This window comes from Hyperolius riggenbachi, chromosome 7, assembly GCF_040937935.1.
Source record: "Hyperolius riggenbachi isolate aHypRig1 chromosome 7, aHypRig1.pri, whole genome shotgun sequence".
Lineage (NCBI taxonomy): Eukaryota > Metazoa > Chordata > Amphibia > Anura > Hyperoliidae > Hyperolius > Hyperolius riggenbachi.
In genome coordinates this window covers 275,738,651-275,757,089 of record NC_090652.1, presented here as the reverse complement: position 1 = coordinate 275,757,089, position 18,439 = coordinate 275,738,651, and the positions used below count along the sequence as shown (strand labels likewise).

Below are 18,439 nucleotides of genomic sequence, written 5' to 3'. Positions count from 1 at the left end.
GGGAGGAAACCACAAGTCGGGACAGGTTTAAAAACGTATGAAAGGAAACATACTTTGCTGAGACACTTCCAAGTCATTCCAGATGACGACACTCACTTATAATGTAGCCCAATCCTCTTTTTTTGTGACGGCTTCAGTAATAAATGAGATCATTACCATTAAACAGGGAAACGTAATTATTGTTACTATTCATCTTTATTACTGTAACTCACCGGTGCGATTTTAAAAGCTGTACTACAGCCAGACTGCTAAATACACAGCTTTTTAAAGTGGACCTGAACTCTTGCACAGGACAGAAGGAAAACGTAGAGAAATCCACCCTTTGTGTATTTAGAGACTTTAGCCTGTGTAATTCCCCCTTATCTGTCTAATTCCCCCTCATCACAGCTGTAATTTGCTAACTCAGCTGTGTCAGCTGGCTGCCTCGGTACACCAGCTAATTTGTAAACACAGGAGGTTAACCCTATGGGCTCAATTCACAAAAGGGTGCTAACTCGGTTTGGACGCCTAAAAGCTTTGGGCGTGCTAACTAGGGTGCTAAGCAATTAGCACACCTAAAGCATTTATTGATCGCGCGCAAACTTTAGTGCTGCTCAGTGTGCACGAAACGTTGCACCGGGTGCGACTAAACCGTCGCACCCGGTGCCCCTAAAACATCGCACTGGGTGCACCCTAAACTTCGCACCATGCAACATTTCGGGCGCACCCGGGGCGACATTTTAGGAGCACTCGGTGCAACGTTTCACGTGCAGTGCTTAAACTTTGCGCGCGCTAGCTTAGCGAGCAAAACTTTGCGCGCCCTGAAGGGCTTTAGGCGTGCTAAGGGGCTTTTAGGCGTGCTAAGTAAGTTAGCACCCTTTTGTGAATCAAGCCCCTATGTCTGTCTGCTTTCATGAAAGCAAGAAGTAGACACACTGCAGATTTATTGCAGGATTTGTATCACCTGTAACAAGGAAATGTTTTTCTTTAAAGGTTATGTTGCTGTTGCTTATCTTTTACAGCAGAGAGGAACTTCTGAGTTCAGGTCCAAGTTTAATGTACTGTATTTTGGCCTATCTACACTTTTATACTCTTTAGCCCCTCTCTCTCCCACCCCCCCATCTAAGAACACTTTGTTCTCAGTAGTGGCAGGTGTTAGGTGGCCAGGTATGCCCCCCTAGATATTACTATTAGGTAGCCAGATGTGCCCAAGTTTTAGGTAGTCCCTTGTAGTACAGGTAGCCATACTAGGAGCTCCACACCCTTATAAGTGGCCAGTTTAGCCCCCAGCATTAACCAGTCCCTTCCCTCTAGTATAGGTAGCCGATGTCCCCTAGTATTAGGCAGGCGCTGTGTAGGAAGCAGATATGCCCCCCTCAGTATAGGTTCCCAGGTTTGCCCCCAGTCATATGTAGGCCCCCAATATAAGAAGGAGCGGTGCACCTAGGCAGCAGCACCACCCAGCATTAGCTCCCCCAGTATAGGTAGCAGATAAGCCTCCCTCACTCCCTCATGCAGAGTCACAAGCGCAGGTGGGGCATAGGAGGCTACTCACCTCAGCCGTGCATCCCCTCTAGTGCTGCTGCATTGTCACTCCACACGTGACAAGCCAGTCCGTGCCAGCGGGTCATATGAGGAATGACACCTATAGCCATGGAGATGGGAAGCTGGACAAGTGGCTGGTACATACAGGGCCAGGCGCGGCAGAGGCAAGAGAGGCTCCAGCCTCAGGGCGCTGTGTAGGAGGGGACGCACAACTCACTCAGCTATCATTCCCCTATTGGTTTTGAAGCAGAGAGAAATAAGAAAAAGGGATACATGGCAGTGACTGCAAGCCAGATAACTAGAGATTAAGGTGCTGGAGTGGGGGCCCTGGGGTGCATCTTAGTCTAATAGCAATCAGTGTGTGACGGCTGGAGTGGGAGGGATGGAGAGGCGCACTTTGGTGTCTCAGCCTTGGGTGCTGGAGGACCTTGTCCCAGCTCTGGGTACATATCTCCTGTCACTGGACCCTGAGAGGTGGGGGAGGCAGGGGTATCCTGCCAGCACTACTGACTATGTGGTGCCCCGAGCGACCACAAAGACCGGACTTCGCTGTGTGGTTTCTGTGATATGGGGAAGGGGGTTGTTGGTGGCAATGTGGAGGCCCTTCAGAAGTTGTAAGGAAAGAATCAGGATAGTGATACAGTATTTGGAGCCAAAGTGGCCAGGGGTGGCTTTGGCTCTGACTGGTGTCACATGACCACAAAGTTAAATCACCTCAGAACTAAGTACCATCCCTGGCTAAGTGATTTCAAAATACAGCCTGATTTAGTAAACTAGGCCCTGCGTCTCTCATGAGGAGAGTAGACTTTTATTTGGTCCCTGGAATTGTGCCTGGAGTAATCTGTGCCTTATTGCCCAGACAGCCCACCTCCGCTGTCTGTGGAAACTGAAAGTGGCAATTGAGAACTCTTACTGGAAATAGAGAGAAGGTTGCAGCTGGAATGTCTGGACATGTTTGTAAAGAAGTATCAGAAATATTCCGCTCTGTAACGAGCTGTGACTAAACTGTGCTTCTGGCAGGAGATAAGAGTCTACCCCGCTGCCTTCGCTGGCCCAGGCAACACATTGTTACAACAATCATTTTTGTGTTTTTTTTATGTATCAATGGGTAAACGTAGCATGAACAGAAACCAGAGAGAACATTGTTTTTTCTCTTTATGAGATTTTGGCCTGAAGAACGTTGTTGAAAACCAAAATCAGCAGTAATGTGCTCAACTAACTATGATTAAGGGAGTGTTTAGTGTGTTTGTTTTTATTGTATATTTTGTATTTAGTGATTTGTTAAATTTAAACAAAGTACTTCCACAAATTGATGAAAAATTGCATTTTTATAAACCAAAACTGGTAGCTTCTCCATAGCAGCTTCATGTAATTATTTCACAGCAGCACTCAAAGCCTTGGTGAGGGAGGGAGGCAATGCGTAGCTCAATGCAGTGGGAGTGATTACAGGAGGTGACAGCAGAATGACAAGCTTGGTAGTAAGCTAGTGGTACCCAATGTACAGGACTTTGCCCAGACTGTGTTGTTCAGCTGCAGAGTTGCTAAATGCAGGCTAATGCTGGCCTGTTTCCACTTTGGCGTATTCACATGCATTATCTGCATGCAAATTCGCATAGCAATATATTTCAATGGGCCTGTTTCCATTACACACAAAATTTGCTTCATTCAGCAGGCAAAAAAAACAACAACCAACGACCGCCTCCGTAACAATTTTCTGCGCATCTACGCATTTTGTGTGCGGAAGTCCATAGTAATGAATGGCGGCAAAAAAATAAAATAAAAAAATTGTGTCTGCATATGGTCCTATGGGATCTATATTCAAGGCAGAGACCATGTTAACTGTTTCCCTGACAGAAGCCATGTGCCAGCAATATTTTTTTCAAGGCAGAGACCATGTGATCTTTTATCAAGGCAGAGACCACATGACCGTTAATTGAGGCAGAGACCACGTGACCTTACAACAAGGTAGAGATCATGTGACCTTTCATTGAGGCAGTGATCATGTGACCTTTTATTGAGGCAGTGGACATTCATTGAGGTAGACACCATGTGTTACCTCATATTGAGGAAGCGACCATGTGATCTTTCATCAAGGCCTTGACCATGTGATCTCGTTTGGGGCATGAGGAAACAAGAATGAAAGAATGAGCCTGTGGGCAACTTTTTTTCTTAACTATTTTTTCTGTGTGACCTGTTAAGTCTTGTGTGCTTCAGCACATACTACGGTACTTATTTTAGCTGCAAATGCATTTCTTTAATAAGCAATTCCCAACCTCTCTATCAGTAGTAATTTGGAGTTGAATCACTTCCTGTTGCAAGATATTCATAGCAGAATTGCTGGGAATAAACCATTAAGGACTCGTTGAGAGGGGCAGCTGAATGGCAAGGTTACCTCGAGGATTTGTGACTCAGCATCCGGTTAGCTTTCCCCTGTAGTGTAGCTGCACAGCACCTGCAAACTTACTTTTTTCCAGTGGATACAAATCCTGCAATACATCTGCAGTGTGTCTACTTCCTGCTTTCATTGACGCAGACATTGGGTTAACATCCTGTGTTTACAAATTAGCTGCTCTGAGGAGGCAGCCAACTGACACAACTGAGAGATCAAATTACAGTGGTGATTAGTTACAGATGAGGGTGAATTAGACAGGGTCTCTAAATACATACAGGGTGCATTTGTCTCTGTTTTCCTTCTGCCTGTGCAAGAGTTCAGGTTCACTTTAAAACCAATGTAAGTCAACGTGATTGCTATGCGGAGGGAAAAACTCACAGCACTGCTACAGAATTTCGCACGTCGTGTGCGGTTTCTCATCCACAATCATTAGCTGCTGTGTAGAAAGCGCGCATGTGTAAACTCAGACAAAAGCCCATAGGGCTTGATTCACAAAGCGGCGCTAACTGTGAGCACGCCTGTGAAAACCCCCTTAGCACATCTAAACGAGATTTTCGCGCGCAAAACTTTATGCACATAAAACTGTACGCGCGCACTGCGCTCCATGCGAAGTGCCCATTAAAGCCTATGGGACTTTGCACGTGGTACTTAGCGCACGATCTGATTGAGAAAACCGGTGCTAACCTACTTAGCACCCTGGTTAGCGCGCCTAAAGACTTTAGACGTGATAAGTAGGTTACACCGCATAGTGAATCAAGCCCATAGTGTCTAAAAATCACAGACCGAAAAACGTGTGCGTATTCTACACTGACCAGTGCGAGCCTTTCCTTGGCGATATGAATTGTTGGGTGTACTCTGTAAAGCTCTGTGGGAGAGGCGTCAGCGCTGCATAAATGCCTGATAAATAAGTCTATATGTAGTACACAGCCACACTGACTGCTTGCATGGAGCGAGCTCAGCGGTCTCAGGAAGGAAAGCTGAACTTTGTACCATAACAAATAATCACTCCGTATCGTGATCTGAGCTGATGGCGGATCAAGGAGCGGCTCCATACAGGACACCCATACACAGCCTTGAACCATATTGACCCGCCAGCTATGCCAGCGATATGCAGTATTGTGTACTTCTATAGGTCACAGAGCTGAGTAGATTTTTTTTTTCTCCCTAATAAGACATAGTTACTTTGTGTCCTACTAATAGCACATGTGCCCTCTAGGTTTATATGACATACTTTGCTTATTTTAAAGGATACCTGTAGTGAAAAAAATGCCCAATTTAGGTACTTTCCTTGCCTCCTCCACTGGTCATTCCACTTGTAAACCGTTGACAAATGCGCGTGCATGCGCCGTAGCATGGACTGGGTCGGACTTTGGCGGGAAAAAGTGAGCTGGATCTGGTCCGTGCTTCTGCGTTTGTGTGAGCCATCTGCTCAGTAGCATATTTTGTACTTGCTTTGGAACTCTCGGTAAACAAGCATTTGTTCATAGCTCTGTACACACTGCTGACTATGAATGATTAGTTGCAGATGTGATCCGTCATGACGATCATTTGAACCACCCGAGCATTGCCGTGAATTGTTCGTTTTAGCGGTCGACCAAGAGACAGATCTCTCTCTGATTGAACCTGATCGGAGAGAGATCTGTTGCCTGCCCATACACTGCAGGCCGATTCCCGGTCAATTTAATGCTCAAATCGGATTGGCCTTGGGATGCCGCTTCTGCTGCCTCACTGGCCTGATGCTGTTTCCTCTAATATTAAGTGTGCCCCACCCCCCGGTGCCCAGTCCCGGTACCTGTCGATGGCTCCATCCTCCGTCCACAGCAGCAAAGACAAAATGACTGGGTCTCCACCTGGATTTGTGCAAAAATGCTGGTTTATTGTACCATAGTAATAGAAAAAACACACGACGTTTCGGCCAGCGGCCTTTATCAAGTGTAACACTTAATAAAGGCCGCTGGCCAAAACGTCGTGTGTTTTTTCTATTACTAAGGTACAATAAACCAGCATTTTTGCACAAATCCAGGTGGAGACCCAGTCATTTTGTCTTTGCTGCTGTAAATGTTACACACCTAAGAGCGATCCAGGTGTGGACTGGTTGACTCCCTGGTATATCTATTACTTTGCGGTAGAGCTGAGGGATCACTTTTCTTGCTCCCTCCTCCGTCCATACACGTGCCCTACGTGGGCATGTGTGTGACGTCACACACGTGCCCACATGTACACCAGCAACCACGGGAGGCGCATCTATGGACTAAAGACAGAGCCTGGAGCCAGCAGTGGATGCGGTCAGGTAATGTATAGTGCGCTGGGCACCGGGGGGCATACTTAACATTAGAGGGGACAGTGTCGGGGGTTTAGATGATTGTCCTGCTATCGCTTGCTGTTACCTCTGTGCACCCAATTCAACCATGACGGCCCGACATCTTGCAGCTTGTCCGATTTATATGCTCGCCTGAAATTGGTTGCATTGTCAATCGGGCGTGCACTTGGCGGCACCAATTTCCATCCGAGTCGCCCGATGCATGGCCAACTTTATGTGTATATAAAAGTATAACTATCCTGTAGGTATGTTATAAAGATGAATGTAGGGGTGAGAACACACATCTCTCCAGAGTATGGATACATTTACATATAATCATGTCAAACTTTGGACAATCGGAATGTTTTCATATGCTGAAAAAATGTATATAAATGAAGGTATTAAAACGTGAAATAATTCAGCTCATCACTGAAGGCCTGTTGTGTTTTTCTGTTGCAGAATGCGATGAACTTACCGCCTGACAAAGCCAGATTGTTGCGGCAGTACGACAACGAGAAGAAATGGGAACTTATCTGTGATCAGGTAAGGAATAAAAACAAATGTATTAGGCCTCTTTCACAGTGCGACGTTAAAGTCTGTGCGACAGTCACAGTGCACAAGTTGCGTTAGTGTGTAACGTGCAGCTGTTAGCTCGCTGCTCTCCACTTTGGCACCAACAACCTTCACTACCCATCCTTTATTAATGCTGGCTTCCAGTCTGCTGCTGCTTGCAAAGTCGGAATACCAGATTAAATTTAAATCAATTCTGTATGACCCATGTACTTCTTGGCTGCACCCACCAATATTACCGTATTTTTTGGACTATAAGGCGCTCCTGACCATCTAGGTTTAGAGGACAAAAACCAGGGGAAAAAAATATATATCGTGGATTATTCCCCCTTTGTACCTCATGCCCCCTTGTACCTCTTGTGTCTCCCTGTGTCCTCCTTGTTTCCTGCTCTATGCCCCCATGTGTCCTCCGTTTGTCCCTCCTCTGCAAGGGCACATTACAGGGAGTCCCTGACATTGCAGCGGGTTAGAGGTTTGTATTGGCAGGCGTTTACAAGTCAGGGACTCCCTGCATTTAGACTGTAAGACGCAGTAACTTTTTTTCCCCACTTTTGAGGGAGAAAAAGTGAGTCTTATAGTCAAAAAAATACAGTGGTTATTTTGGCTGATGAAACCTGGGTTTGCCCCCCCCTGCCACACTTGAGGAAGAATAGATAAAACTCAAACCATTAGGGAGAATTTTTTCATATGAACATCAAGTTGGTGGTCAATGGTGCCTAAACTAGGCACTGTTTCTTGCAGTCATTTATCTGCAGAGTGTTTTAGATGTTCTTAAGAAGGTGTGCCAGCTGTAGCTGGTGTAGAGAGTGTGAAAGTCCACTCAGAAGAAGTAAGGAAAGGAGGGGCACTCTCTCCTGCATTTCTCTGGCTAGACCACATAGTCCCTAGTGAAAGGTTATATACACAGTTATATATACACCTACACACAGTTCTGTTCTAAATTGGCTTTTCTAACATATGAACTAATAAATGCTCACTGGAGAGGGTGAGAACATAAAGATAGAAACAGAGGCCCCAAAACAGTAGTAGCCTTTAAAGAAAAAAACGTGACCAAGAATTGAACTTCATCCCAATCAGCAGCTGATACCCCCTGTTACATGAGAAATCTATTCCTTTTCACAAACAAATCATTAGGGGGCCCAGTACTACTGATATCATGGTGAAACCCCTCCCACAGTTTCCGTGTCTGTGAACCCCATTGTATTGTGGAAATAACAGCTGTTTACAGCTGTTTCCAAATGTCCAAAAAGCAAGCAGCAGCTACTTCCAGTGACATCACCTGCCAGCAGTAAAAATGTCACCATGTGATAAATGTCAGAATATAAATCGGGGAGAGGAAAGCTTGTACAATGGGCAAACACTGACTAAATCATTTACACATTATTATTGTAAAAATGAAACACTTTTATTTATTACATTATTTTCACTGGAGTTCCTCTTTAACCTCCTTAGCGGTAACCCCGTGTGTGACACGGGGTAAGCCGCCGGAGGGTGCCGCTCAGGCCCTGCTGGGCCGATTGACATAATTTTTTTTTTGCTGGACGCAGCTAGCACTTTGCTAGCTGCGCCAGCACCCCGATCGGCGCCGCCGCGCGCCCGATCGCCGCTATCCGGTGCGGCGCGCGCCCCCCCAGACCCCTGCGCTGCCTGGCCAATCAGTGCCAGGCAGCGCCAAGGGGTGGATCGGGTCTACCAATAACGTCCTGACGTCGGTGACGTCATTCCGCCCCGTCGCCATGGCGACGGGGGAAGCCCTCCAGGAAACCCCGTTCTTTGAACGGGATTTCCTGATCGCCTATCGCCGGAGGCGATCGGCGGGGCTGGGGGGATGCCGCTGAGCAGCGGCTATCATGTAGCGAGCCCTCGGCTCGCTACATGATTTAAAAAAAAAAAAAATTAAAAAAAAACTGCTGCGCTGCCCCCTGGCGGTATTTTTCATACCGCCAAGGGGGTTAAAGCACACTTGAACTGAGAGAGATATGGAGGCTGACATATTTATTTTCTTTTCAACAATGCACATTGCCTTGTTGTCCTGCTGATCCTCTGCCTTCAAAGGTAGCCATACATCTAGCGATGATGGGCAGATTTGACCAAGAGACAAATCTCTCCCTTATCAAATCTGATCGGAGAGAGATTTGTCGGTTGCCCATACAGCGCAGGCCGATTCCTGATCAATTTCAGCATGAGATCTCTCAGGAATGGGCCTAGTGATGCCGCCTTGCCGCTGCCCCCCCAGTGTATAAATGTACCCCACAGATGTGCATTTATACTATACCTGTCCTGTGTCGCCCACTGCGCGTTGCCCATCTGTCTTGCGAAACCTGCTGCTCCATTAGCGCTGTACATGCTGCCAGCATTTAGCACTTGGCGTGTGCATGGGCATGGGGGGGGCAGCACTGGGGGTTTCCGGCGCTTCTGTCGCTCGTCCCAATATAGCACGCCGTTAATTCCGGTCACCCGATCAAGCATGTCGGCCCGAGATTTTTCTAGCATGTCCAATGAATAAATGGGCCTGCTCTTCGCAGCACCGATTTTCAGCTGATTCAGTTAATTATCGTTTGAATCTGATGGTCGATTGGCCACCTTAACCTTTTTGCCCCCTTTTTGCCTCAGGTTCTCTTTAATGCTGGAAAAACAAGATGCTACTTCTGGTCCGATCGACGGTGAATCGAGCGATCATTCCCGACCTGTCCGATCTGTTTCTGATCCATAAAGGGATCGATTTTACAAAGTTATAATAAGAAATTCGATCCCTTTATCGATCGGGAGCAGTTTGGACTTGTACACACGGTACAGCTTCCCGTCAGATTACCCGTCAATCGAAGGGGAAATTGCATCTTGTGTACCCAGCATTATTAGTCGATCAAGCGTGTGTACAAGCCTTTATGCCTGGTACACATAATGCAATTTCCCATCAGATTGACGGTCAAAATTATTATTTCCGACAGCTCCGATCTGATTTCCGATTGTTTTTCTGATCGATTTTGTATAGGAGTGATTGGAAAATCGATCAGAAAAACGATCAGGAACCAGATCGAATCTGTTGGAAATAAACAATTTGATGTCAATCTGATGGAAAATTGCATGGTGTGTACTAGGCATAAAGCTGAGTCCACATGGTTCAATTTTCCATCAGATCAATGGATCTATTCGATCATCTCCAACTGGTCTGATCGGATTGTGATTGATTTTGTGATCAATTTTGGATACTTAATGCAAAATCGATCGCAAAATCAATCGGAAACAATTTGGCCGTCTACACGCAATGCAATTCCTTATCAGATCTGATGGAAAATTGTACTGTGCGTACTAAAAGACCATACACTAGTCGATTTCAACCATTTGATTCTGTCAATTGATCAATCGATTTGAGGCCAATTTCGATCGATATGATCTATCTGTGACAGGATGGAAAATCTAGGTTGATCTGCTGCTGGCAGCAGATCGATGCCCCATAGAGTTGCATTGGATCTAATGCTGGGAATACACAGGCCGATTTTGCCGCTGGATTTTCCTGCTCGATCGTTTTGCAGCTCGATTCCGCAGTCAATTCTCTTATCTTCTGCTCGTTTTTATCATTTTTCCATTCACTTCAATCCGGAATCGAGCAGCGAAATGATTGGGCGGGAGATCGGACATGTCGAAAATGATCTATCGAGCCATTTTATTGGCTCAAAATCGAGCCATGTTTTCCCAGCATAATGGTCCAATAATGCATTTAGATCGATTTCCAATAGATTTGATTCTGAAATCTATTGTAAATCGGTTCCTAGTGTGTGGCACACATCAGATAGATTCCTGTCAGATTCGACTTGACAGGCATCTGACAGAAATCTGATGATCGAATTTGCTGCAAATCTATTTGTGTAGATCTCTTTAGATCTCTTCATTTGAGCCAGACCATCAGTAAACATGCCAGGCTTGTGAGCGGTGACATTGAGCTGAACACTCTGCTCATATCACCTCTCTGCCTGTAACCACTTATAGGTGGATTTACACCTTGCTGGCGGTTTATCTGCTGTGACTGGCAGGTGTTTGGAAAAGTTAATCTTCCTGCAAGCAATTAGTGTAGTGATGTAAGGGGATGTTATTGTGGCAGCGGGATTATGTCATGTTCCCGACCTCTTTCCTGTAAGGCCAGCGGTTATTTAACCCCTGCTTGCCCTGCCTGGGGTTTTCATCTGTTGCCGGATCAGGCTGTGGAACACAAGCGGTTACTGTACTCGTCATGTGTCTGTCGGCAGCACTGGGGATTTATCAGCCCTGCACTTCAAAGAACTGGGGAAACGGCCTGCGTCATTCTAGATGGCGGCCACAGATAACGGGCCACCAAACCGTTCTACTAATTCCAACTGCATGCATGTAGTTAAACGCAAGCTAACCTCATAAAACTTTACATACTCTTTATCCTCATACATACCAGGGAAAAGAGGCGCCCAAGATATAAAACGGAGTTAAAAACAGTAAAAGGTAGAATCGAGGTGTGTACCTCAATGAAGACAAGTGGTTAAAGATAACCTATTTTATTTTATGCACTGGCAACGCGTTTCGTGGGTATTGGCCCACTTCCTCAGGCCGATTAATGTGCTAAAGGAGACTCTAAGTCCAGAAAAAGTTGCCCCCTCATACATAAGTCCCCATCATGGATAAGTTAACCCCTTTATTTGACTGTCTTAAAGGATACCCGATCTGACATGTGACATGATGAGATAGACATGTGTATGTATAGTGCCTAGCACACAAATAACTATGCTGTGTTCCTTTTTTTTTTCTTTTTCTGCCTGAAAGAGTTAAATATTAGGTATGTAAGTGGCTGACTCAGTCCTGACTCAGACAGGAAGTGACCACAGTGTGACCCTCACTGATAAGAAATTCCAACTATAAAACGCTTTCCTAGCAGAAAATGGCTTCTGACAGCAAGAAAGAGATAAAAAGGGGAATTTCTTATCAGTGAGGGTCACACTGTAGTCACTTCCTGTCCGAGTCAGGACTGAGTCAGCCACTTACATACCTGATATTTAATTCTTTCAGGCAGAGAAAGAAAAAAAAAGGAACACAGCATAGTTATTTGTGTGCTAGGCACTGTACATACACATGTCTATCTAATCATGTCACATGTCAGTTCGGGTATCCTTTAAAGTATACTGAGTACCAGGGTGTGAAGAAGGTTATTTCGGGACTTGCTGTGGAAGCCGGGCATTGTTATAGCATCAATGCTATAGTGCACACCCCGCGCAAGGGTAATTCAGGGTGCCGGCGATCGCCCAACCCCAAATTACTCCTCCCTCTTAGTTGCTATGACCTGTAGGGGGAGTAGTATTTAACGCCGCCGGGAATCTGAGCGTCAGCAAAGTGAGCCATCATTCTATTCATTCGACTCACCCTATGCCCAGCTCAGCGGCGGCGTACTAATACGTACACGCCCAGGGTGCTTCTATGTCCGCCAATCAAATTTAATGAACCTCCCCCTTCCTACTCCAAAAGTAAAATAAGTTTTCAACTGCACCAAAATCACCCGAGGCCATTGCCCAAACTACCTGACAATAAAACGACCTGTGCTTGTGGTGTAGACCTGGAGCACACTGTGTTTGGCATTCCAAGAATGGATTGAATGCTTCCGTCAAATGATATATTTTGTCTTCCGACACAGTCATTTGTGATTGTCTTAGGAGATATTTTGTAACAATGGGTGTACAGACATGATGCTGGGCAGCTTCTGTGCTATGGAAAGGGGAGGATGTGAGCTGCAGCTGGAACTACAATAGCAATTGGGTGAATCACAGGTTAGAATGTTGCCCAAGTAGATGGCAATCTTTTCAGGTAACAGAAATCTAGTGTGTTTACATAGCTTTAGATAACGTTTTCTAACGCGCCATCACAAGATGAAAGCAGGAATCTGATTGGTTGCTGGTGGAGCCACAGATTTTGTTCCACTTTACATGAATGAGTCCTTGTTTGTTTGCTTCTCACCCCACTTTTTCCCGCTCCCATATGACCTCTGTATTATTAGCATTCTTCGCTACGGGATACAGTACAAGCCAATGAAGCGAGCTGCTCTTTTCCAATCTGTGACATTAATCTGTAATAGCTTCTTTCTTCTCCGTGTCCCCAAATGGCCTCCTCCGAAGCTTTCCTGTCCTGGAAGATGCAGAGTGGATCTGTGAAATATATGAGCTACATTGTGCAATTACATTTGTCCATCAGTCAGCTGTTCTATGCCGAACTGCAGTCAAAATGTTCCCTTTGCTCCAGAACATTAGCCACGCTGTTTTAATTTCGAACAACATTTTTTTTAAGTGCCAAAAAGGGTTAATAAGTTTACTTTCATATTTACCTGAGGGCCTTATTAACATGCCACACTGAGCTCCTGTGAGCTCTCCAGGATGCTGAGGGTTTATTTCCCTGGGTATAGCTTAATTATGCAAGATGGCTGCTTCCAGTGCTAGGTGTTGGGATTTTCATAAATATTACATTATTTTGGGTCAAAGGCAGGTAGGATAATTATGTAATTCATAATGAGTTGGGAGACCAGTTTCAAATTGTAAGTTATACTAAAGGGTAAAGAAAATACTCTGTAAAGCGCTGTGGAAGATGTTGGCGCAATATACCGTATTTGTCGGACTCTTGAGTCACTCCTGACCATAAGGTGCACCTAGGTTTAGAGGACAAAAAACCAGGGGGAAAAATATATATATACTATACAAAAAAATATACACTACACCATCCATAGTGAAGCAGCATCTTGTGGATTATGCCCCCTTTGTACCTCATGCCCCCTTGTAGCTCTTGTGTCTCCCTCTGTCCTCCTCTATGCCTCTTTGTGTCCCCCTTGCATACTCCAGTGTCCTCCTCTATGCCCCCCTGTGTCCTCTGTTTGTCCCCCTGTGTCCTCCTCTGTATGGGTACAGTACAGGGAGTCCCTGACATTGCGGCGGGTTGGAGGTTGGTATTGGCAGGCGTTCAAAAGTCAGGAACTCCCTGCATTTGGACTATAAGATGCAGTGACTGCCCCCCCCCCCCCCACACACACACACACACTGTTGGCAGAGAAAAAGTGAGTCTTATAGTCCAAAAAATACAGTAAGCACTAACTATTAATAATGATAATCTGACAGCAGGCTAGAGGAGGTGGTTGGGGTCAGCTCTGTGTTCAGAGTGAAAGACTATCTAGTGCTTCCTCCTCTTACCTCCTTCCTGATTATCTCACGTAAATGATTGTGGGGAAGGGGGAGGAGTTTGGACTGTTCAGTCACCGGCAGTTGAACAGTTTCAAACCCCTTTCCCTTCTCCCTCTCAATCTAACTAAAGCTGGCCACTAACGGTCCAATTTCTAGCGAAAAATCGCTCGAGCGATCAGAAATTCTGATCGGACGAAAAATCGTTCACTACACCATCAACTAACCAATCATTGCTTCCTATCTATCACGACCACCAAGAAAATCCAAATTTTCGTTCGACGAAAATGTATTCGGGCGACATTTTTTTCACTCGTTCATAATCGATTGTGTCCACCAATGGAGATTATTTACAACCAATCCGATCAGAATTTCTGATCGCTCGAACGATTTTTTGCTAGAAATTGGACCGTTAGTGGCCAGCTTCAGCTTCATCTGACAATCACACAGGATGAGAGTTTTGCAAACCCATTAAGCCAATAAAGAAATAATATGAATAATTGGTTTAAAATAAACCTCTAGCCTTCTGAAAAAAAAATTGTACTCGCCTAAGATGAGGGGATGCTCTTAATCCGGACTTGCCGGTCCTCTCTCGGTCTCCTCGTTCCTCTGTTGTCCCCCCATTTACATTTTTCATCCGGCTGTGTTTTTGGGTCTTTTCAGAAGTCTTTGGAAGTTCTCATGTCTCCCAGTACTTCCAACGACGAGCGGCTCCGTACTGCACCTGCGCGTGTCCTTACAGAGTCAATCAGCTTCTGAAGTACTCGGGGACCTGATAGCTTCTGAAGCCTTCTGAGGAGATCCGGTTCTTCGACATTAAAGCTGTACTGGTGGAACGACAAGAAGCAGAGATGAGTGGAAAGGCTCCAAGGCCTCTTTTCCACGGACAGTTGAACTGTGTGCTCAGCAAGCAGTTACCAGGCAGCAGCGAGCAGTTGCCAGGCAGCAGCGAGCAGTTGCCAGGCAGCAGCGAGCAGTTGCCAGGCAGCAGCGAGCAGTTGCCAGGCAGCAGTGAGCAGTTGCCAGGCAGCAGTGAGCAGTTACCAGGCAGCAGTGAGCAGTTGTGAGAGTTTGAGAGGCATTTCACTGCCTATCAACTGTCTGTGGAAAAGAGGCCTAAGGAATCCACAGCCTTCACTCTTCTTAGGTGAGTATCTAACTTTTGTTTTTAGAAAGCTACAGGTATCATTTTAAGTGAAAAGATTAGGTGCCTAGCGAATCAGAATGTCACAAAATTTGCATTAAATAGGATAGCCAGCCTAAAAATTGTTGGAATCCTCCTGTAAGACAAAAGCCCCTCCCCCTGGAAAAAATGCCATTCTTTTTTCTCTATCTCAACAGTTTTTAAAGCATGAGCCTTAAGGCTGAAAGCCTATTTTACTCTGTACATACGTGCACCCCCCCCCCAAAGAAAAAAAAAGTGTACACAGTGTCAGTGGGGCCGCAATGTTTGTTAAAAATGGTTGGTAAGTACTGCTGTACCTGATAATAATATTTCTCTCTGTCCTGTTGTTACTCAGCCCCCTCTCCCCCCAGCTCAGGCCATGATAGCTGGAATATAATGCACACACAGCCTGTAATATCCTGTTTATTAAAGAAATGTGTCCCTGGCAAGACTCTCTGGCAGGTTTGCAAATCCAATTTGGCAGAGGTAAATTGAATATATCTTAGTTCCGGACATGAGGAGTAATTTGTCAGCTTCAGAGACAGACAGATAGTCGGAGAGATCGGTTCAGGGCCATCTGGCCTTGCCAAGATTTAGGGAAATGAATGAAAAGTCATTTTTTGCTTCCGTTTTGGGTTTTTTTGAGCGGCACTAACTGGCCCAACTCAGAGGTGGTCCCCAATAGGACTGGAATAGGACCAGTGATTTATTGCTGGTGGAGGGAGCCAGGGGATGAGATATGCGAGTAACTGTCACTGAAATGAGTAATAATGCTTTGTAACAGGAGCGGATCTGGTTTATTGCAGAGTATTGTGCTGCTGTTATCCAGCAACAAGTCATCATTCACTCCTGTTATATTTAGCAGGTCAGACAGTAGGGGAGGGGCTTTTTCCTCCTGGGCCTGTGGCCTTTTGAGGGGCACCTTTGTAAAGTTTCAGGGGGGGGGGGAGATGTACACCGGGGGACAGGTAAGCCTTCAAGACTGCAGATAGGGGGGCATTGCATGGCAGTGGCTGGCAGTCTGTTGGTCGTCACGTTATTGAGCGCCATAGTTGCCACGCACCTGGTTGATCCCTTGCGAACAAGATTTACCTGCATTCCCAATCAATTTTTTTGACCAATTTCAGCCATGTTGCGGTATCAATTCCCCTTCAAACCAATAAAATTATTGGATTGAAAGGTTGATTGGCCCGTCAAACCGAATAAGTAAAGGCACCGTAAGATTTTCCCTGCAAAACTAAAACCCCAGCATTAATCCTGACCTTCCACCTGAGCCTAACCTTTAGGGAGATTAGTTACTGATATGTGTTAATAGGGTGCTGGCATTTTCCACAGTGCGTTAAACTCAGAACAATTCATTTATTTATTTATTGTATTTATAAAGCGCCAACGTATTGTCACTAAGTGTTCCCATACATTAGCACAGGGGTCCCCAAACTTTTTCGGTTAAGGGCCGGGTCAATATACTTCAGACTGCTGAGTGGGCGGAACATACATAAAATGATGTTGAAAAACATTACATTGAATGTAGGTATTGATTCCCCCCAATGCCCGAAGGAGACCCACCAGCAGCAGCCATTCAGTCATGTGGCGCCCCAAAAACTTCTTTGTGCACCAGACAGTGACAAACTGCCGTCCAGTTGGACAGCAGTGTCACCTGATGCAGGATTGGAAGCCAGCGAATGACTGCTTACTGGCTTCTACAGTATGTGGATGGGTGGTGCCAGCACTGCTATTCTATATGTGGGTATTTAAAGCTATAATGAGCCACATCTATAAGTTATATATTTGTGTTTGGGGGGCCAGTGAAGCCTCGGTGGGCCCCATTCGACCCGCGGGCCTTAGTTTGAGGACCACTGCATTAGTCAATTTTGGCTCTGTACAATTAATACGCTGACACATCATTGCATTCCAGATGGTTCTGGAGATGTGTTTAGCTTTCAGGGACAACAAAGGTTAATTTGCATATTCAGCAGTGATGCATTGTGGGACCCCTCTGACTCCTTGACTCTGACTCCACAGCCCTGCTTCCAGGGACAATAAAAGGGGGAGGGGGCTTGATTTGCACATTCAGCAGTGATGCATTATAAGATACCTCAGAACTCACTCCAACCTGAATAATCACAAATACCTTCTGTTTTAAGAAGGCAAACTTCTGTTGTGCATAGGATTTTAGTAAGAGGGCTTTTTGGTCCTTTTTAGCCCCTTAGACACGCCTAGGAGTTCTGGTTCACCATGAGCTTGCTGTAAATATGTACACCTGCCTTGAGCAGCATCTATCCTCTTCCATATGTTGCCCCCCCATTTGTAGCCTCACTTTTCCATTTGCAGGCCTCTCTTCCATTTTCAGCAGCCCCTTTACCATGTTCAGCCGGCCCTTTAAGCAGCATCCGCCCAAGGCCCGGGCTTTTGTGGCCTTTCCAGACATCTGGTCCTGTTAATGGAATTATTCTTTAACACATACATGTGTGAAGCGGCCATAAAAGCTATGCTTTGTCAATAGACTGTATCATAAAACTCTTCCCATAACAATAATTATAAATAATTGCTGCTCGTCGCCTTCACATCAGACCTTGTTGTAGCATTAAAGTCAGCCCAGCCATGTGATGTGAATGACCTTTGGCCAAGGGTATTATCCATTTGCCCAGATTAGCCAGTGTAGTTTCTCTAAATCGCTGTGCAGTCTCCACTGGAATGCTTCGACCTCTGAAGTGACAAGCTGGCCTCTAGGTTGGCTCGTACTGCTGAGATGTTCTTTAGAGTACCACGCGTGTTGCCAAAAGACTGAGATCAAGGCTAATGCAGTGAGAGCAGACAGTCTGACACGGTGTGTGGATTAAATGATACAGCTTGTGAGCAGCGTGTTGTACCGTCTGAACTCGACTTATAAATGATTTGGATTTGGGACATCTGTGCAGATCTTATGATAGAATCCAGAGTGTGAGATGCAGAAAGCTTTACGTAAGAGGAAAGCAAGCTAAAGTATTGAACCATTATTATTACAGCCTAATAATACTCCCCCATCCTTTGACTGAGCTCTCTTTTACCCCCCCCCCCCCCATTCTCCATACTTACCTCCCAGGGTCTTTAGTTTCAGGGTCATTTGACCACCCCCATCTGATCAGACAGTCCATGAAGACAAAGTACCTCCAAGCTGCTTTGGCTTTGGTCAGTGAGGTCCAGACTTCTCCTCCTCCTACAACTCCTTGCACCACATACCAGGAGCCCCCGTTTTGTTCCAAGGATACCACTAACCGAGACCACTCCCCCATGCAGCTTCATACAGGGAAGGAAATCTAATAAGCATGAAGTGC

General features: G+C 45.6%; 1 protein-coding gene across 11 annotated transcripts in view; it reads left to right on the top strand.

The window, feature by feature from the left end:
* FMNL2 (formin like 2) overlaps positions 1–18,439 on the top strand; it is a 313,595-nt gene that overhangs the window by 147,013 nt on the left and 148,143 nt on the right. For all 11 annotated transcript variants that reach the window (XM_068245776.1, XM_068245780.1, XM_068245775.1 and 8 more), the window contains exon 2: positions 6,675–6,758. In XM_068245776.1, coding sequence (XP_068101877.1) covers positions 6,675–6,758 — 84 coding nt within the window. The remainder of the gene's footprint in view (positions 1–6,674; positions 6,759–18,439) is intronic.